This window comes from Arvicola amphibius, chromosome 6 (assembly GCF_903992535.2).
Source record: "Arvicola amphibius chromosome 6, mArvAmp1.2, whole genome shotgun sequence".
Taxonomy (NCBI): domain Eukaryota; kingdom Metazoa; phylum Chordata; class Mammalia; order Rodentia; family Cricetidae; genus Arvicola; species Arvicola amphibius.
In genome coordinates, this window is record NC_052052.2 from 63,853,894 (window position 1) to 63,875,574 (window position 21,681).

General features: G+C 39.4%; 1 protein-coding gene across 6 annotated transcripts in view; it reads left to right on the top strand.

Moving 5' to 3' along the window:
• Nfib (nuclear factor I B) overlaps positions 1–21,681 on the top strand; it is a 218,088-nt gene that overhangs the window by 192,997 nt on the left and 3,410 nt on the right. For 3 of the 6 annotated variants that reach the window (XM_038334155.2, XM_038334156.2, XM_038334159.2), the window contains 2 exons: positions 4,759–4,847; positions 18,629–21,681. The exon at positions 18,629–21,681 is cut by the window's right edge and continues 3,410 nt beyond it. In XM_038334155.2, coding sequence (XP_038190083.1) covers positions 4,759–4,847; positions 18,629–18,758 — 219 coding nt within the window. In that variant the 3' untranslated portion in view covers positions 18,759–21,681. The remainder of the gene's footprint in view (positions 1–4,758; positions 4,848–18,628) is intronic. The other 3 variants (XM_038334157.2, XM_038334158.2, XM_038334160.2) reach the window with 1 other exon arrangement.

The following is a 21,681-nucleotide window of genomic DNA, read 5'->3' on the forward strand; positions in this document are numbered from 1 at the left end:
TTGGTTTATCTTCTTGACAGTTTGATTTTGATCATTTTCCCTGTTCATGAAAGTTCTACTGCTTAGAAATGAACTTAGGGAAAGTTCATTTCAGTTGCTCCATAAGCAAGGAGTTCATAGTAGAAATTGTACCCACCCAAGCAGTAAGTAGAAAGCACGAACTCTCGTGTGAGGATTCTTTTTATGTGCCTCCATTGTCCCCCTCCCCCAGACTGTTTCCCCGAGCTATCAGGAGAAATGGGGACACTCAGGGGAACATAAAACATACAATTCAAGATACTCCCTTAAGGGTCTTGTAAACCTAAAATGAAGAGGTAAATTTGCTCGTGTTGGTTATCCTGTTTACGCCTAGTGGGTTATTGGTTCAGTTAGGGCTGTTGTCATCACTGCAGGCTCTTAGCCCACTGCCTGTTTGCTGAATCTGGCAGAGTGGGTCATTTTGCTTACTTTTATTTCTTCCCCAAATTTTATGCGTTTGATAGCTAAAGTCCCCTGTATGACAATGAAGGGCCTTCATCTGAGTGTACAAACTTGACTTTAAGGCCATATTGATTCTTTATGCCTATCAGCCGCTTAATTTATGTGCAGTATTTCAGGTGTTTCCACTTTGGTCTTTCTGCATATGCAGACTATTCTTTTAATTACCTGATTAATTGGGAATCCCTCCTGGCTTTGGACTCATTCCCTATGGATTAGAGATGACCTAGAACTTCTGATCCTTCTGCCTCCACCTTCCAGGTGCTAGAAGTAACAGCACATACCAGCATACTTGATTTTATGTGACATTAGGACCAGGGACCAATTCCAGGGCTTCGTGGACTCTGGGCAAGTATTCTAACTGAGCTATGCCCCAGCCTCCTTGAGCAGACATTTGAAAGAAACCAGAGAGTTCCCTGCCTGGCTGTTTTGACACAATCTCATTTGAACTGTGCCATCAGAAACTTCCCCTCCAAACTGCAGTCTGAGAGCATGTGCAGGGCCCCCCCTTTACTGCTGTGTTCGTAGTTTACAAGTGTTTTATTTGACCCCTATACTGATTGCTTCGGGAGTGGGTCCTATTTCTTTCATTTCTTGTATCTTCTTGTAATATTGGGCACAATGTGTTTAATACCTTGGTTTTATAAACAGTCTTCTTTCATTTGATAGATACATATAAATTAAATAATTAAATCGTTATGTGACTATGTATTTGGTACAGATATGCATATGATTAAGTCCGACTTTTAAAGTCTAAGAAAGCTGGGAGTCAGCACCCCTTTATGAGGTCGCCTGGCCCCTCCCCTACAAGGTCGTGCTGCACCAACAGGCTGGGTTTCTACACTCACGTGGTCTTTGCTTGACTGTTATGGGACAGGAGATCACCTCTTATTTTGAAAAGTAAGATACTTGGAAAACTCACACTTAAAGAAGGTTTGAACTTATGAAAATGTAATAGAGATATTTATGTACCAATTAAAAACCAACTTTAAAATTTGACTAGAAATAACTTGAACTTTTTTTGTTTTTGTTTTTGCTTTTGTTTTTCAAGACAGGGTTTTTCTCTGTAGCTTTAGAGCCTGTCCTAGAATTTGCTCTGTAATCCAGGCTGGCCTGGAACTCAAAGAGATCTGCTTGCCTCTGCCTCCTCGGCTCAGGGATTAAAGGCCTGCGCCACCACCACCTGACCCACAGTTGAATTTTTTATCACTCACACTTTCTCAAAGCAATGGCTAAACTGTCAGTACCTCAAATTTAAAAATCTTTATTATTTAAAGTGAAATTTTGTTTAGCATCTTGAATTATAATAATAAAAGTTTCACATGTTCTTCTAAAGAAGCTTAAATACACTTAGTTTGAGTCTTCCAGTATTAAGAATCTGCCCTGAATTTGCTTGGTCCAAGAATGTCTTGGTTAAATAAGCTGATTAAGAGCTGATTTTCTTAGAAATTCCTGCCACGGGAATTTTTGGTGAATAATAGCTGATTTTTGTTTTAGTTATTTATCTGTTTTCCCTTATCTACACTCTTTAAATTTTTACTTTATTGGGTAGTTTATTAGTTCAAATATAGTTAAGAAAATAATAATAATAATAATAACAATAAAGTAATAATAATAATAATAAAGACAGAGAAACGCTCTTGCTTAAGTAACTTGGCTCAAGTGGGTGATAATAGACAAGCTGGCACAAATACTTGTCTTCTTAGATGCTTTGAAAGTGTAAGCAGTGCTGGCCCATAATATAGACAAACAAGTGAAAATCATATTTTATAATTTTTAGTTAAGGAGTGAAGATTAATTCAATAGTTCAATATGAATTCAACTGGTATCTTGCCAACTTCTTTGACATTAAATTATTGTTAAATGCAATCATTGATCATTTTGTATATATTTAAACATTTTTTTCTGTTTTAGAGAAAAAATATTTTTAAAAGACATAGGTGTGTACATGTACGCATAAGCATACATATTAATGATAAGTGGAAATAAATAGCTAGTTTGGTTTAACCTCTTTAAAAGTATATGTAGGAAAGAAAAGTTATAACTTACATTGGTTTTAAATGTGCAGGATAAAGCCAAAGATTTTGCACTTGCAATTTTTAGGGTTGATTAAAGAAAAAACGTCACCAGCATGTAACTGCTCAGATTTGCACAAGAAACTCCCAGGAAGACAGTAGGGTCTCAGCTTCGTCTGAGATAGCCCATGAGCGGTCCTGGGGTCTTACAGTTTTGTGCAGTATTATCAGCTTTCAGAGAAAGCAGAGCATCCCCTAGACATTAACCTGTGACTAATCATTAGCAGAACTGGCTGTGGTGTGTGGAAGTACATCTTGCTTCCTGCTAACATGACTCAAAAGTGTCACCCCCAGGTGAAAGTGGATGGGGGAGGGGTGGCTCCTGAATTGACCACAAATGGTCAAGCTCTCTCTTTTTTTTTTTTTTTTGCTCAAATTTTGAAATATGCCCCACTTATTTCTGGTGATTATCAGTATAGCCTAGCACACTGAATTTCTGTTTAGAAGGGCCCCTCAGAGAACTCATGCACATGCGCGCGCGCGCACACACACACACACACACACACACGCAAGCATGCACATGAAAGGAAGGAGGGAGGGAGGGAGGGAGGGAGAGAGGGAGGAAGGAAGGAAGGAAGGAAGGAAGGAAGGAAGGAAGGAAGGAAGGAAGGAAGGAAGGAGGAAGAAAAGCCCAAATCCTGCTGGAGGCTGAGGACAAAGTGTCTGAGGACAGTCTGAACTACACAGTGAGATCTTGTGTATCCACCCCCCCCCCATGTCCCCTCAGAAACAAATCTTACAATGTTGTTTTTCATACACTATAGACTAAACATATTTTCTTCTTTCAAATAGCAGAAATATGTCATCTGTTTAAAAGTGAATAGGTATATATTTTCTCCTTTGTGTGAATATTATGGCTGTTTCCAAAATACCTACTTTGTTTCTGTTTACTTTCTGATTTATGAGTCCTTTATAACACCAAGCTGAGCAGATTCCAGCCATTCAGCCATCTCTGCATCTTTCTCTCTGTCTACCTGAGGGGACGTTTTCCGGTTCTTTGTAAAACAAGTTCTACTTTAAATATCCAAGAACTTTAAATACACTTTCCAAATTTTAGATTGCATTTTTGCATAAAAGCTATCTTTCAGAAACCTCATGCTCGCTCTTCGGCTCTGAAGAAACTGGAGTCTGAGAGTTAATAGCCTTTTTTTTTAAAGCCCTGTGTTTTGGGGACAGAGTTGAAGCAATTTGTCCTAAGTGTAAAGGACATCTAGAAACTCTCCCAGAAGAGGCAGTCCAGGTGCATTCAGTGAGGCAGCTTCCTCTCAATGCAGGATGCATCTCTCTAAAGCTTAAAAACCACGATTTTCTAGACTGTTCCCCAACCCTGCCCCTGCCATGACAGATAAGTTTACTTTCTTAAGCATAAAAATAAGCAATATATCTTTTCAATAAATCTGCTAGCACTGTAGGGCAGCTGTTAAGCAAACAGGGCCGGCTAGGTCCTGGGAAGAGCTCAGGAGAGCAGAGCCTCTGCTCAGATCCAGGGAGAATTGGTCTCAGGTCCTGTTCAGTACCTTCTCCACCTTCTTCCCATGTGGGAACACATTTACAGGGCCACGCCTCTGAATTTTACATAGACCTCAAGCTCATCTTTGACTCTTCCTGAACAATGCCATTTTAGGTAAAATATAATTCAGAACATGAGAAACTGGAAGCCTCCCAGCTTCTCTATCTGTTAGGGTCAATGCAGGGCGGGGCCTTTCTCCTCTAAACTGCATGTCTTCTGTTTTGCAAACTGCATGCTTTACAGATATTGATTATTCTACTCTGCATAGATGATTTGGTATGTCGCATAGAAAAAAAAACGCATTTTTATTTCCTTTCTAAAATAATCTCTCTATGGAACATTATTAACGTTTTCTTTTATTTCAGCTCAATTTATACTCTAATACTGGCTAATTGTCATGTTCTAAGCACTTGTTTCTCTGTATGCTTTAATTAATAGAGAAGCATATTGCAATAACTTTTTTTTCTAAGGAAAAGTCTGGAAATTTTGCTTTATATAGTATGATTTTGTTTTCTTCTTGTTTTTTTTTTGTTTTGTTTTGTTTGTTTTTAATTTTGTCTGTTTGTTTTCTTTAAGTTGCCTCTTGGGAAAGTAAGAGTAATGCCATGTTCAGTACTAGTTTGCATGTGTTCATTTAAATACTAAAAACTGTAGTACTGCTCGATCCATATCTGACTGCTAGGTTTCAATTGACAGCTGAGGATTTGTGACTGGACCATGAATCAAAACGGCAGGCATTTATACCCCAGTACCAGTGAGGATACATTGGGAATTACTTGGCAAAGGTAACATTTTAATTATTTCCAACCCTACACTTACACCTAAAACTTACATAACCTAAAGTGTTTGTTTTTAACTAGTTGTGCAGAAAATATGTTAAAAGTCTAGTTGTTTGGCTGTCCCATCCCTATTCCCCTGTCCCCCCTCCCCGTTTAATTCCTGTCTAGATGCAACATCGATTAACCTGAGACTGTGGCGTATGTTAACTGATCGTTGGGATTTCTCAACACTGTCAAATGTTTGGGACAGTTTATAACAGTTTTGGTGGGAGTGGGAGGAGTGTGCTATGACATTTAGATTTAAGGGCCTGGAAATGAAATCATAGCTTCAGGCAAGATTTTCTGCTACCTGAGGATAAAACATTGGTTCTTTACATTCTATGCGTTTTTCTCATCTCAACTCTTTCCTCTCTGCTGACCCTAAGCTGCTGAGTGTTTATTCCTCTCTCAGCGGGAATGACGGGAAGAAAGGTTTCAAGTCAGTCTGTTCCGCTGTTGTTCACAGAGCAAGCCCATTTTGGAATGGAAAGATTATTCGAATCTGTAGTTCAGCAAGAAATTTTGTTTAAGTAGTTTTAATTTCTGTTTGCAGACTGATGTAATTGACTTTATTAGGTTGGCTAAGAAAATTATTTGAAAATAGTTTTGATATTATCTTATGTTTTGGTTTTGGAAAAATATTATAAAGTAGCTGTTATCTTTTCAAAGTAGTTTGTATCCAATAAATAATTTTTGGTGTAATATATATTAAAACATAAAGATGAACAAAAGAGAGTAAATCCCTTGCGTTTCCTGAAAATAGAGCCAACACAGTTTTTACCATTGCGCTGACTGTAAGCATTCCTTTGCAGTTTCTGCGTGAAGTCAGGTGTTGAGTTGTTAGTTATGAAAAGGGTGTTTGATTTCATAGTGGGTGATGGGACCTGCTGTGGGCTCAAGGAGTCAAACGTCTCCATTTCCTCAGATAAAAACTACCTAGATTTTGTTTTCTGAATTAAAAAAATTAGATTTATTCAGTCAGGCAGTAGTGGCACATGCCTTTAATCCCAGCAATAGGAAGAAAGAAGCAGGCAGATCTCTGTGAGTTCAAGCCCAGCCTGGTCTATATAGCTAGTTTCAGGACAGCCAGAACTACAAAAGGAAACCATGTCTCGAAGAATAAAAACAAACAAACAAAAAATTAGATTCATTCATTTTATATGTGAGTAATTTGCTTGCATGTGTATGTGTGCACCATGTAAATATATGGTGCCCGTGGGATCAGAAGAAGCCATTTGACCTTCTGGAACTTGAGATAAGGATGGTTGTGATCCACCACCAGGTGGGTGCTTTGTATTGAACCTTACTCCTGAACAAGAGCAATAACTGCTCAGCCATCCCCAACCTTGCAGTCGGTTTTTAAAGATTCCATGACATTTAATTAATTTAACAATTAAGTGATTACAATATGACTTTTCCCATGTTTAAATATTGGTGGAAATAATCATCTCTAAAAAAAAAATCTATTGGGATGTTCTTCCCCAAGAAGTTTATATTAGTAGGAAAAAACACTATATAATATATACTTACAAATGGAAGATAAACTTGGTGAAAGTAGCTTATTTAACTAGTCTCAATGATTAATCGTGCTTAATTAAATTGAATGAAAGTGGCTTAAGAGTCTGAATTAGTAAGCTATTTAAAGTTAATTTAATTAGACTTGATAACACGATGTTTGCATTAGTTTATTAAGTAACAATCCTCTACTCCATGCTTTGCCTATCAGCAGAATGGCCTACGTTCACAAGGACAGCCGATTAGATGAAAGAGTCTTATGTTTCTAAATGTGTCTCTGGCTGTCAGAACTTCTTAATCAGTAGACTACTGATGGGCATTTACTTAATCTAGAAGAGGATAATATCTTTGAAGCGCATTAAAACCAAAAAGATGTAAGTTTTTGGCAACGTACGTTTTGTACTAAGTCTTAGTAGTTCTGGAATCTTCTAGAACTTGGTTTTTCCCAAAAGGACATGCAACACACATATGAGAAGAATGACCACAGTGACTGATAGCATTTTTCATCCTGAAGCTCCCTTTCACAGCAAGCAAACTGACGTGACAAGCAGCTTTCAGATCATAGTGAATCTGGGCTGGGGAGACCACCTAAATTTATTGATTTCATTTTTCCCCTTCTCAGAGGATACTAATCTTTCTTAGGATTGGTGGATAGCTATGTGATGGACTGAGTCATCGATAAAGCCTTGAAGTATGCCTTGGGTTGCATCTGCTCTTCTTGTCATGACTCGAGAGGGCACATTGTTGGTGTTTGAGGTGTTTCTATGCGTTCTACACAGATTCGCTGAGTCGGGGTGGGGGTGCCACCCTAAGTACTGGAAGAGTTACACTCCCAGCTCCTTGAATCTGCGTGTCACTGTTCAGAACATGCTCAGATGAGATAGTAGTTCTCTTGGCTTAGCTACCATTTTCAAAGATGGGTACACCTGTGGGACATGATGGGGCAAGGCTTTAGCCCTAGCACTGGGGAGGCTAGGCAGACAAGACCCTGAGCTGGAGGCAAGGTGGCCTATGTTTCTAAAACTTCATGGATTTTGTTTTTAGATATTGAAAAGACAGATCCTGCCTGTGTCACTATCACTTTAAGAAGGATGAAGACAGCTAAAGCCATAGCGTCCTCCAAGTAGTTTGACAATATTAGGCAAAGATAGATTTGTTCAGCCACAGACGCAAATGACTGAGATTTAATGTGGTAGACAAAGAACATACTACAAGTCATACCTGTTGTGGCTATTGCTTGGTGGCTTTTTGTGGTTATTGTTGTTTAATATGTTTTTAGTTGAAATAGAACTAGATCACTTTTCCCCCTCCCTTTTCTCCCTCCAGCCTCTCCCAGCTAGCCACCCTCCAGCCCCTCCCAGCTACCCACCCTCCAGCCCCTCCCAGCTAACCACCCTCCAACCCCTCTCAGCTATCCACCCTCCAACCCCTCCCAGCTAACCACCCTCCAACCCCTCTCAGCTATCCACCCTCCAACCCCTCCCAGCTACCCACCCTCCAGCCCCTCCCAGCTAACCACCCTCCAACCCCTCTCAGCTATCCACCCTCCAACCACTTCCATGCTCCCCCACTTTCAAGTTGATAGCCTTTTGCTTTGATTTGTGTGTGTGTGTGTGTGCGTGTGTGTGTGCACAAATGTGTTTATACCCAAAGGCAATCCATGAAGCCTGCCTGTAGATAGAAGGGCACAGCAAAGCAAGTATTTGGATTTGCTTTATTTTGTTAGGATTGTGTATGTTGCCACCTGATTTGTCCTCACTTGCTTTCATTCCTGCTTGAACCAGCTGCCCTCTAGAGATGCTTCTTTGTCAAAAAACAGCTTATCTGAGGGTCTGGAAATGGCAGGGAGGGAGATGTGCGCATCCTACTCAAGCTGGAGATCTACTTGCCGAATCCCACCCTAGCTCAGAAACTCCATCATGTGCCAAAGCTGTGAGGCAGGGTCTCACAGGCCTTTCAGGTTACAGTCCTGAAGGGGTTTCTTTGCTTTGACCTTAGCATTTTGTGAAGGGGGTGTGTGTGTGCGTGTGTGTGTGTGTGCGCGTGCAAGTGTGTTGCATGTGTGTAAACCGACAAGCTAGGTCCTTACTCAAATCTAGAGAAAATGAAATTTCCTGCCTAAGTAGATGGTTGGTTGCTGGAGTTGATACAGAAAAAAAATACTGAAGGCCTTGTTTCCTCTTCAATCAGGGTAGATTCTCCTAGGAGGATGTTAGGAGAGGAACGGCTCAAGCTGGGTACTGCTGTGTTTGTTCTTTGTCCTCCTCCATGCATACATTCTGTTGTTTTCTGCACAAGTGAGTTGTGTGGGTATAAACACATACAACAGTTAACTTGCTAACTAGCTTGCTTTCTTAAGACCCAAGCCAGACTCTTGCTTGCTCTTTCAAATAAGAGCAGTGTAATTGAATGAAAAAAAAAAAGCTGAAGGACAATCTAAGAATAATATAAACATAAGTTATTTTAAAACATTGGATGGATGCTTTCTGCAGAGAGAAACTGGATTTATTGTTTCGTTCTCCTTTTCCCCCCTTCACCCCTTTAAGAAGACGCGAAGCCACAAGAGAGTGGTTGTGTGTGTCTGATGGCGTATATAAACATAGAAGAAGCCTTCAGATGGCTAAAATAAACACGCGCGTGTTACTGAAGGATATGTTTACACAAACCATTTGCTCAGCCCCTGAAATAATGAATAAATGAAGATTTTACTGAAATAATTGGAAGGATTTTTCTTGTTTCTGCGTATGCCATAATTGAATGGCACCAGAGACATTTATCAGCGATTTTCTGTGGCATAAGTGTTCCCGGTTCCTTTCTGTGAGTTGACTACTTCATCCTGTCATTGCTTTACACATGTTTTTGTAAGAAATTGTCGTTTATTACTGCAATTCCAGAGAGTTGCTTGATTTCCCAAGAGGAGTTCAGCAGCCAGTAAAGGTTATTTGGATCTGGCTGGTCAAGAGGAAGAGGGCAAAATGAAGGTGAATATGAATAGTGAATATTTCATACTTAATAGTTACTGCAAAAGCCGTTACCAATTCCCCTCCACTATCCATACAATTTCCTTTATAAGATGTATCCTCTCTATCAAAAGACTAAAAGATAAAAACTTAATAATTTTAATAGGTTGCAAACTGTATGTATTCACATATGTGTTTATATATACAGATATGTGGCAGGCACGTGATAAAGGCGTGTATGCACTCCTGTCCTTATGTAGTTAACTTTTATTTTAACGTTATTCTTGGGTTATCCCTGCACATGCCCCAGGTTAGCGTTTCCTGCTCAAAGGTTCTTATCTTGACACAGAACTGCAGCCTGGCAGCTGGGCTGTTCCTGTGGTTCCTGGGGGGGAGCTGGATTCCCATCACTGAATCTCCCTTTCAGCTATTAGCTCTAGAGTGTGTTCGGACTGTTAAAATTGTTTACAGCATTCTGGGTCCCTGGCACCACTCTGGAACTCTATTTGAAACGCGGATGAGAGAGATGTAGAGGAGAATCCTACAGGTTCCAGGCAGAGAATCACGAAAGTTGCGCATGACCAGTGTTTGGTTACAGGACAGCTAGCTGCCGCTCTGCTTTTATCAGTCTCTTGAAAGCAGAGACTTTCCGTTCTCATCAATATTATTTGCACCTGTTAGGAAATCAAAGCTAAAGTCGTTAGCATTTTTTAAAAATGATCTGACATGGTTTTCTATAAACACACGATGTCTCTGATCTGGCTTTTGAGAGCTGTGTCGGGACTTGTAGTTTTCACCTAGTTTTCTCCATTTATAAAGAAAGATTTGTCGAACTGGACATTTCCTTTTTATCTAGACAAACTCTTCAGAACACTTCCTAAGAAATTAATTGTATTCCAGCCAGACTTGCATGCTGCCATCCCACAGGAAATGGGTCAGCAATCCATTAAGATGCCATTAGATAATCTAATTTGGAACTTAATCTCTAAATTAACCATGCTCCATACTTGAAGCATACTTGAGAGAAAGAAAAAAAGTTTACGTTTGAATCGATAGGGGAGCCGAAGCGTGAAGAAGGCTGTTTGTTTTTTTCTGTAGCTGTGGTCACGTCTCAAGCCGTCTGGTAACCAGGAGAAACCAGACATGATGTAATTCCAGATTGAACTTGAACTTCAGGGACTTAGGATGGGGGAACAATGGACCATAGGAATCAATAATGTCCCCTTTCCACATGATTATGTCTGGAGCTTTCGGTCAACCTTTCTGGATGGGCAGTGTGACCCAAACGAGATGATCCGGGGACAAGATGTTAAAGGAGAGAGGACAACTTTCTCCATGGTGTTTTCCGAGCTGCACTGCAGATTCCAGCGGGCTTAGAAAAGTTCCCCCTCTGCAGTGAAGCGGTGGCCTGTTCAGAGCACTCTTTGTTCGCCTAGGTAGGACAAACTTAATCTTCCGTTTCCTGTCAGATGGTTTTTGGCAGCAGAGCCGGAGAGGGAGGAGCAGGATTCAGAACCTTCTCAAATGCAAACCTTACTGATTAACCCTTTGCAGCTAAAGGAAGTGTGCTTAACACTGACGCTGTTTGAAGACGGTTTATGCCAAGCACCGGGTAAACACGTACGTTCTCGGCTGAGGAAGTCGGCTTCGTGGGCCCACACACCGTTGTTTCTTTACTGCTGTGGTCTCAGAGCTAGGACGAGGTGTGTTGTGACTTGGATCGTATTTACACAATAGAGCCTGGAACAAAATCTATTTTATGGGAAATGCAAAGTTTTTAGTAGAAAAAGGCAGATCCTATCGCATTTCCACACAGTGACTAACAATGCACGGGTCACGTGGCAGAAACTGGAAAGTGAGTTTCTCTCTCTGCTTCACTTTGTTTCCGTTCCCTGCACGTGTGAGCACGATGAAGGAGCCAGCATCCCAAGTTTAACTCTGAACTCTGTGTCATCCGGCTCTTCCTGTTCTTGCAGAAGCAGGTCCTCTCCTTTAGAGGTAAAGCCGTATAAGTCATACTGGATCTTGCTCTTAAATAAAAATCCTTTGTGAGGGAGGCTCCTGGCTTTTGTACAAAGCTCACACTTCTCTTTCATGTAGTTGGCCTTTGGTGGTCCGCTCTGTGAGAGGCACTATTCTGGAGGACCATTTTTGTAGGGAAGTGTCTGCAGTTGAAGAATCACTTATGCAAATAAGGGAAGCCATAACCCTTGTAACAATAGCACTGAAAGGAGCCCAGGGGTGGAGAGGAATACAGACTAGAGAAAGGCCGGAAAGCAACATGTGGGCTTCCCTGCGCATGGTCTAGCCGCGGGTGGAAAATGACAACAGTTAGCCTACAATGCCATATATTTTTAATTGGCAAAAACCTCCCGCAGTTCCATAAGTTGATATATGTATGTGTATGTGTCCTGTAGTTAAACTGTAATTGTCTTCATAATTTTCGATCATACATTTTAGATCTAAAATATGAGCAAGATCAACTCAAGTTGCTTTTTAAAATTTGTTTAATTTGACCGATTGAGGGGGAGAATTTTCTCTTAAATCCCGTTTACATTCAAATATGAGCAAGTAAGTTTTTGTGACTTTTAAGTCTATCGGTTCCCTTGTTGGAGGGCTTTCTAGGATTTTTTTTAGTCGCTTTTATGAGAGAAGAGCTAAGTGTAGTGATGGTCCTGTTGCCTCTGCAGCTGCAGTGTTCCCATATGAAGTCACTGTTGCTTGCCTTCTTCCTTAGATCAAGTCCTTCACTGGCATGTGCCGCGTTCTAACGTGGAAAATGCTCTCACTTGTGCTTTCTAAAGTGAACCTTCAATCCAGCGTACCCCACAAGCAAAGTCATCGGAAACGATCGAATACAAACCAGTGAGGTTTGACAGCCTGCTGTTGGATGTTATTTTCAAAAGTGTGGCTCCCCAGGGATGAACTATAAAGAAGGCTATTTACCTACTTAGTTAAGAAATAAATACATTTCTCTTTCATTACGATGAAGTGCTATTGCTTGCCGTTAGAATCATTCCAGGAGCCACCTGCAGATTATGATAGTTGGTGTTTCCCAGAGAGCTCACAGGGGGCCTTTGCAGAGCAGGTAAGGGCTAGCCAGGGAGCTTTCTGACGCAGACTATTGCAAATAGTGATAATCATTAGAAATCATCTTGCATGCAAATAAGATCATTCAGATGGCGATAATGATCATTAAACATGGGGAAAATAAATCAAAGAAACCCAGGACCTGTGTAAAGCATGTCGTATATTTTACTTTCAGTCTGCCTCATTTAAAACGGGGCTGAGAAGCAACTAGCACCAGCTAAGTAAGCTACAGTTACTCATGTGGAAGCTGGGCTCCACAATGATTATTCTCGTTCAGGTGTTCTAGTGCCTCTGTGCGTCGGCCGTAATTGAGTATCTTCTGTAATTCACATGCAGTAGAGATATAGTGACAACAAATGCTCATGTTTTCCATGGAGTGCTGAGGGAAACTGAGAATGTGGTACTCTGGGCCTACAGTACTGCAGTCCCATGACTCTGCACAGTTGGATACAGCTCAGGCTTCTGACTCCTCGTCCATAAATTAAGCATGAATGTTCGCTGTTAGGACCGAAAACATTAAGGTCGGTCAGTCATGTAGACCAGTGTCTGGCAAATTACTTCTGCCATGTAAGTGCTATTGATTAGATGCCGCGTTCTTCTAAGATATTAATACATTCAGCTTGAAGCCTTGTTCATTTATTCCTTCTAGTAATGTGAGTGAATTGTTTTTCATAAGACAATGCATAGCCTTTGAGATTTAGGGAAGCAAGCAGCTAGTTGAGATTCAACATGGTATATCTAGACAGTATGGTGTATCTACAAAGTGTGGTGTATCTAGACAGTGTGGTATATCTACATAATGTGGTGTATCTAGACAGTATGGTATATGTAGACAGTATGGTATATCTAAACAGTATGATATATCTACACAGTATGGTGTATCTACACATGTGTAGATGCATGTGTGTCATATATCTAGACAGTATGGTATATGTAGACAGTGTGGTTTATCTGTACAGTATGGTGTATCTAGACAGTAGGGTATATCTAGACAGTATGGTGTATCTACACAGTGTGGTGTATCTAGACAGTATAGTATATCTATCTACACAGTGTGGTGTATCTAGACAGTATGGTATATCTACACAGTATGGTGTATATGCATGTGTGTGGTGCATCCAGACAGAATGATATATGTAGACAGTGTGGTATATGTACACAGTACAGTGTATCTAGACAGTATGGTGTATCTACACAGTGTGGTGTATCTATCTAGACAATATAGTAAATGTAGACAGTCTAATGTTTTCAGACATGCTTTCACTTTAGTAGAGGAAATACTTTGCTGTATGTTTTGGAAGAAACACTAAAACCAGCATGTTAGTAATTTGTTAATAAAATTATTGTTTGGCTTAAAGAATAATAAGTGATACCTGAAATTGGTGCAAAGGAGTCGGAGGTGAATTTTTCTAAACTGTCATTTTATATGGTCTTCGTGCTTCCTGTGCCATTGTGTGTTTTATCTCTGTTAACAAAATGGCCACTGGTATGGTTGGACTTCGTATAAATCTGCCTCATCTTTGTGCTCTATTGCTTAGCATTTCTCAAGTTCTCAAGTTTCTTAGACGAGTATCTACAATCTTTGAAGTGAATGTAGTATGTAAACCTGAATGGCCAATCTTATGATTCCCCTGGAAAGTATTAGTATAATTAGAGCGCTGACATGATATGACTTAGCACAGTTTGAATGCCTACGAATGAAATGAGCATCAATTAGTAATACATGGACTGAGACATTCTTCAAACAGCTCTCACTGTTTTAGTGATCTAAGACTAACAGGTGAAGCTTTTTACTTTGGATGCATGTTTATTTGACACCCTGTAGTTCTGGTTGGTTACTGTGTTAAAAGCCAAAGAACCAATCACTTTGGGCCTTTAAGGCACAGTCACATGATGAAAAATTTTTTTAAATGACCCTCAGATGTTGCTTTGGCATCCACTCCATTTTTTTCTCTTTCATTGAAAGATAAAGAGTCTGTTTACTCCTTTAGTGGAACAACTATAGTTTATCTAGATGTAAGAACTATAAGTTTTAAAGGTACCATCTACCCAACTCTATTGCTTTTCTCAAGTTTTTTGAGAATTTCAAGCCACATTCCCCCTTAGCTTTTACTATAATGTTACCTGGGAGCTATTTTTGCTTCCTGAGAAGACAGGTCTAGACAACTTGAGGTTGTTGCTCACGCAGTACACAAGTCCCTTTGTCAACATTGATGAGGTTATGACATAGTCTGTGTACTGTATGGCAAATTCATTGTCTCTTAAAGCAAATCTATTTGCCTTACGAAAATTCTGTTCTAAAAGTTCTTGCAAAGGTTGGACCAACATGTCACTTTATAGGAAGACAAATTATCATAGTGAAATGGCCATGGGACACAAACAGAATTGTTTATATCTGAGGGCTATGTGGGAGAGATTGGCCTTCGTTCCTTCACCCATGAGAGGAGATAATAGTGACCATCTCAAGAACTAAATCATCAGACATGGCTCCTTCTGTTCACCAGTGTGACTATCTAGAAATTTCTCCTTTTGAGCTAAATCTATGAATTGAGTCATTTGGAACTCTGGATCATTTCTAATTCAATTGCCAAGTCTTCCCCATTACCCTGAAACAGTTCGTTAAATGATTCGCTGAGTTTCTTCAACAAAGACAAGAGACTCCAGTGTAAACTGAATCAGGACCATCACTCCCTGACTATCTCCTAAGTCAAAGGAATTGGCTTATGGCTTCCCTGTTGGTGAGAGTCAGTTTATACAGATGGTCACAGTAAGATGAATATATTTTCCAAGCTATCCAAAATATTTGTTTCTCAAATTTTACTTTAGTTGTCATGTGTTTTGTGTATGATCTATCTCATCATGCATGCCTTCAACATAAATTGTGTTTTTTTTTTATGATGCTGCTGAAATCTTTTGAACTCTTTGACTCTTATTCTTCATACTTGTATCCTTTTCTTACTGCTTTTGTTTCCAGGGGTTATGGGTAGCAGATGTTTTCTAAATATATGTTATCAGGTTTCAGTCAGATTCGTCTTTAGTTTACCTAAAGGTGATTTGACATTGCAAAATCTAATGATAACGAAGTGAACGCAAGCTTGAAGCTACACATGGTTGGCTTTGAATGTTTTGGAAATCCTTTCAACTATATAGTGAAACTCTTACTAGTCAACGTATAGATTTTTTTAATTGAACATAAAATAATTCATATAATTTTAACTCCCCCAGGAATGAAAACCAAGACTTATTTTATATTTACTCAATCTGCCTATGTAAATGTGTGGGTGTGGATATTGGCATCCACTTGGGAGCCACAGCGTGATGGTGCTTATGCGTTCTCAGTGAAGAACTATGAAAATTTAGGTGCTATTTTTTTTAATTAAATGAACTAGTTTGGTTTAACATTTAACCTTATTCTATAGGCACTGAGTTATTTTATCAGGATTGTTCCCCCTACGGGAACTGCTGTTAGGGATCTAAAGAATGTCCTTATGGTTCTGAACTTGACCTATGGATTGGTGATAAGAGGCTTGTAAAACCAATATATGGGGTCTGCATAGTGTTCCTGTTTGAGATTTACTTTCCCCTAAAGATTCATAAACAGTATCAACAAATATACTACACTCTGTAGTGTTGGTATGGCCATCATGTTGGCCAGGAGATTCAAAAAGATTAGCTAAGCATTTAAGTAAAATTTGTTGCACATTATACAACATGAATCCTCTGTCTGTGATGAACAGCCATTTGTTCTGGATTCTTCTCTTTTCTCCAGGTATTTGGTATAGGTGCCACACTTATTTTTCAGTCCATAAGACACTCTCTCCAAAGCATACAATCTCTAGATGACTCTGTGGAGCTCATCTATTCGGGGATTCTTGTGGATTTCACAAGGTGCCTTGTTGATGATGCTGTATTTTATTGCCAAGGCTTATCTGTTGAGCTAGACGTTTACTTTTGACACACGCTGCTTACTTTAGGTTAAAAATTATAGGTGGCTGTTTTGTCATTTGCCTTATTGTTAAGAAACAGTGGGCCATTTTCTCCCCTGTGGTGTTCACCTTTCCGTCAGTAAGATAACTGCGGAGAGCAGCTGGCTCTGCGGCGATGTAATAAGTGCCGTAACAGAACTCTGTGCAGAGTGCAGTGAGGCACAGTTGAGGGGAAAATAAGTTTCTTGGCACATTATGTAACATTGTTCCAGTCAATGCTACAGACTACAGAAATAATTCTGAAGAGGTGTGTAGGAAGAGAGAAAATATGTGAAAAACAGTCAGGTCTCTCAGAAAAGATTTCAGTAAAAATATGTAGTCTTTAGGGTTGGGGTAATTCATCATCTCAGGAAGATATGTAGGTTGGTGTGTTTTTTTTTTTTTTCTGCATAAACTTGGTACGGAGCATCTCGGTTTTAAATTCAGAGGTACTCAGATGACAGTGTGCTTACAAATACAGGCAATCAAGGTCAGTATCTCTTAAAATTAGTTGGGTTAAAAATGAGTTCAGGCCACTGATTTATTTGTCTCAAATTTTGTAACACACCTGTCATATGCTAAGCAGCGTACTGAATGATTAGCAACGTAGAAGTCAAGATTTGCTGCTGTTGACCTGGTTATTTAATCATAAAACCCTTGAGCAAAAAGTCACTGCTTTCTTTTCTTTTGACACATTGCTGGGCAATATATTCCTAGACAGGTAGAAATAAGCCGTGTTTTATATTGAGGTGTCTTCAGAGTAAGAAAAGGTTATGTATTTGTCTTTTTATTTAAAATGGTTTATTTTTGTTAATTGTCATGTTTTTTATGCATTTGAGAGTCAAACAGATAGGCATGTCTAGATCGTTAACTACAGTAGTAAATCCCATCTCACCTATTGATTCCAACAGTAGAGGATGGTAAATAAAATTTAAAACATGAAGAGTAGGCCATGCCAGACATTGCTAAACTGGAGGCAGAATTGTCTGTGTGATCTTTCATTGGTCCAGCAATGCAGCTGCTATGTGGCTGACGTTACCTCCAAGTTGAGTATCAATACAAATAATGCAGTAGATTAGGTCTAACCCAGAATGTTTGGGGTTGGGTGCTGTGTGGTGCTGTCTGGCATTCCTTTTCTCCATATGAAACTTTTATGAGAAATTATGCCAGGAACAACTAGAGAAATTTTTTTCAAACTTGTTTGTAAATCCCAAGGCCAGCATAGGCTGTTGCACAGCTGACTGGCAAGAGACAGGAAGGCTGGCACAGGCCACTCCCCTTCTCTTTCCGTCCTCAAATGTGCTATTCCAAATGTGCCGTCATTCCTGGTGGTGACATCAGGGAATGCTCAGGCTCTGTTGCCAGCCAATGTGAGGAAAAATGAATGGAAAGGAAAGCTTTGGTTTTATCTAAAAGAAATTATAGAGGAGAGCAGAAAAACGCCAGAGAACCCAGCAGCCCCCTGTGCTGAACCCTCCATATGGGCTTCTGCATAGAATGCAACAAACTGTGCATTCAGGATAGACATCGCTTGGTTGTCTAAAACTTTTCAGTTATATATGATCATTAGGTGTTTCAAATTGCATTATATATGTGGACCTGTCTGAAAATGTATTATTTTCTCATTAGAGAGAAAAGGATATGTATTTCATTAATTTTTAAATTTATGTAACCTAGTAGGCGCAGATAAACACATCTTACCCAAAGTGTTTTGTGAATTAAAAGTTAAACACAATTAATAAGTCTAGCAAACTACAATAGTCTGGTATCACCAGAAATTTCTGCTTTTCTTTTTCTTCGTTTGAACAATAAAAATCGTTCTCCACTTATTACATTGAAGTGGGTTGAATATATGAAAAAGAATATCCTTAATCAGATAGAGTTCAGCAGTTGTGAATGTATCCTATTTCATGTTTTTCTGCGTCTTAGGTCTTTCCATGAAAGCAAGAGATCATATAGATTATATATTTGTATGTTGTGTATAAAATAGAAGTTATTTCCTGTAATGCATATATGTACAATATGTGTAATTTAGCACAGTTAATGCATGCTATTAAATTTTAAACTTCATTACAATTTTAATTTAAAAAATTAAAACATAATAGTTGTAATTTGATGCATTTAGAATTTAGAATTTATACTTCTAATATGACTGGCGATATTAACATTGTGTTTCTCTTTTTTTCTTCCCTCCCTCCTCCCCTTCTCCTCTCAACAGTCCTGGTACCTGGGCTAGCTTGGTTCCTTTCCAAGTGTCAAATAGGACACCCATCTTACCGGCAAATGTCCAAAATTATGGTTTGAACATAATTGGAGAACCTTTCCTTCAAGCGGAGACAAGCAACTGAGGGGAAGGAAACACAACAATAGTCTAAGAAAATTAGGGGAAAAACACTCAACGCAAAGGAAAAGAAGAAGACTGGAAGAAAGGGAGGGAGGAGCGAAGCTGAGGAAGAAGACAGCACTTACAATCACTAGTTCCCTTAAGGTTGACGCTCTAACGACACGAAGGGTCGATGATATCTCACGATGCTAGACTGCAGCCCCCGCAACGTAGCCTTTGTTCATGAAGTCCGCTGGGAAATAGATGTTCTGTCTCTATGACAATATATTTTAACTGACTTTCTAGATGCCTTAATATTTGCATGATAAGCTAGTTTTCTTGGTTAGTATTCTTGTTGTTTACGCATGGAGTCACTATTCCTGGTTATCCCACCAAGGCTAGGAGGCGGCATCAGAGGTGCTGGGGACAGAGCCATGAGCCAGCCATTTTATAAGCACTCTGATTTCTAAAAGTTAAAAAATATATATATATAAAATCTCTGTAGCCTTTAGTTATCCGTACAGATTTATTAAATTTTGGCCCTTAACCCAGCCTTTTCCAGTGTGTAACCCAGTTTGAAATCTTAAAAAAGGACAAAAAAAAATGAAAAATAGGAAAAAAAAAAACGGTTTGAACTCAAAGGCTCTATGGAAGAAATGCCTCTGTGTGGGTAAAGTGTTACCTCTGCATGCAACAGTAAAAATTAATATAATATTTTCCCCACAAAAGATACACTTAACAGAGGCAAGTGCAATTTATAAATTTATATCTAAAGGGGAATTGTGATTATAAGTCCTTCAGCCCTTGGACTCTAAATTGAGGGGATTAAAAAGAATTTAAAATAATTTTGAGCGAATTTATTTTCCCCTCAGTTTTTGAGGGCATTTTAAAAAGGCATTAAATCAAGACAAATCATGTGCTTGAAAGGAAAAACAATGAATGAAAACACAGCACTTAGGTTGGCTTAGCTGCAGCCTCATCAGAGGTCAAATTATTTATTTAAAATTACTGGTTGCATCAAGAACCCATAGGGTGTACAAACGGTTCTATAAAATCTGCATCGTAGAGACAAAGAGGCAGGTAAATCCATGTCACAAGGGTAAAGCTCCCAGCGTACAGGCTGGGAATGAATGCCAGGGCATAGGGTAGGGAAACACGCTCTTCAGAGAAGTGCCATCGGGGTGCTGGCAACGTGCATGGTGCTTTCAGACATTAGCCTTGTTCAACACATCTCTCGTATTGACAGATCCATAGTGTGCATGGGCAGACACATGTTGCCTCTATGTCTCTTAAAATTTTAATTAAAAGTACTCTTTCCAGTAATCCTAATTTGCACGAAGATATAATGTCCACATTACGTGCCTTGCCTTGAAATTTAAAAAAACAAAAGACAAAAAAAAACCACAAAAGTGACATCACTACACTTGTTTTGCTGCATTTATTATCGTTTTAAATCTTTACCATTTTTATGATGAAATATTTTGTACTCCAGACGAAGAACAATGTGTGACATCATGGATTTTTTAGACAGTTACACCTTTATCTCACGTTTATAAAGCATATCATGGCTGTGTATAGTTGCCGCTTCAAAGTTGTAATCGACCAGCAATATTTTCAGTATTTTGGTGTTTTTTCTATTAACCTTTCATGTTTTTCATCTTCCAATTAATATTTGGGGGGAGGGGTTTCAAATTTATACGAATTATGCAATACCAAGTTTTGCCTATGTAGGTAGTGCTTTTAGCTGTATTGGTTATTATAGGTAAGTACACAGATTTGAAAAGAAATAATGTATGCTTTTTTGTTTGTTAATTTGTTTGTTTGTTTTAATTGACCAAAGTGGGTACTGCTATTTTTGCAGTGTGATGAGGTCCTTTTGTGTACTGAGAGATGGACAGGGGATTTTTTTTAATATACATATATATATATATATTCTGGGGGTGGGTGGGAGGATTTTTAACACTTTACAGTGTGGCTGTGAAGCAGTACACCCTGAAATGGGCCCGGGCTGCAAAGCGACTCTTCTGCCTACTGTGACAAACTTCAGCTTACACAGGTTCCCTCCCCCCCTCCCTGCGTTCCCACCTAGGGTGCAAGCTGAACTCATTTCTGGTTTTCAAGCTAAGAAAATGGGAAGAAAAAGCAAGCACAGCAAAGCCTCCTAGGGGCAGAGTTAGAACTGCCCTGTCTTGTTTTAGTTGTGGTGGATAGTTTTTCCTGAAAGTTCCAAATCCACAGTGGAAAGTAAGCCTGTCTCATATTTGGCAGAGACGTTTCTTGAAGTGCCCACATAGCAGATGTTGGCTGTTTCACACTTCTGAGTTTAACACAGGAATAAGCTTTCTTCTACCAAACACGCTCGCCCATCTGGAGGGAGGGCTCCCCTATCCTTCCCAGCCCCGTGTCATTTTCTCAATGGTAGGAAATGATGCTCCTGTGTCTTAGGACTTCGAGTGGATGGCAGTGCACTTGGGAGTTTGTTCTCTGACATCCGGAAGGTTGGCTAGAGAGAGGGTGACTCTTATTGAATGTATTTGGACTGATAGATTAAAATCAAAGTTCAGTTTTTAAAGAACAAAAATAAGTAAATCCTTTTATTTTACCAGCCCTTGTAAACTGAAAACCAGAGCAGAGAGAAATATAGACTTTTAAGCAACTAATTTTCCTGTGGATAAATTAAACCCGTTTGATAATGATGAGAGGGACTTCTTTTTAAGGGATGGTACTTCAAATATATATATTTGAGTTAGTTTCCCCTGAGGGCTGGAGGTGAATGAAGGCCAATTTTATTTCATCTTCCCCAACCTGGTCCTATTGAGTGTATTCATTACTCCAAGAAGATCTTTCAGAATTAGTGACACACACAGTAGGTTGTCATGAGGCTCTGCTGCCCCCAGCCCCTATGCCATGGCCTAATAAAATAAACTGTCACCTGTACGCATAGCAGA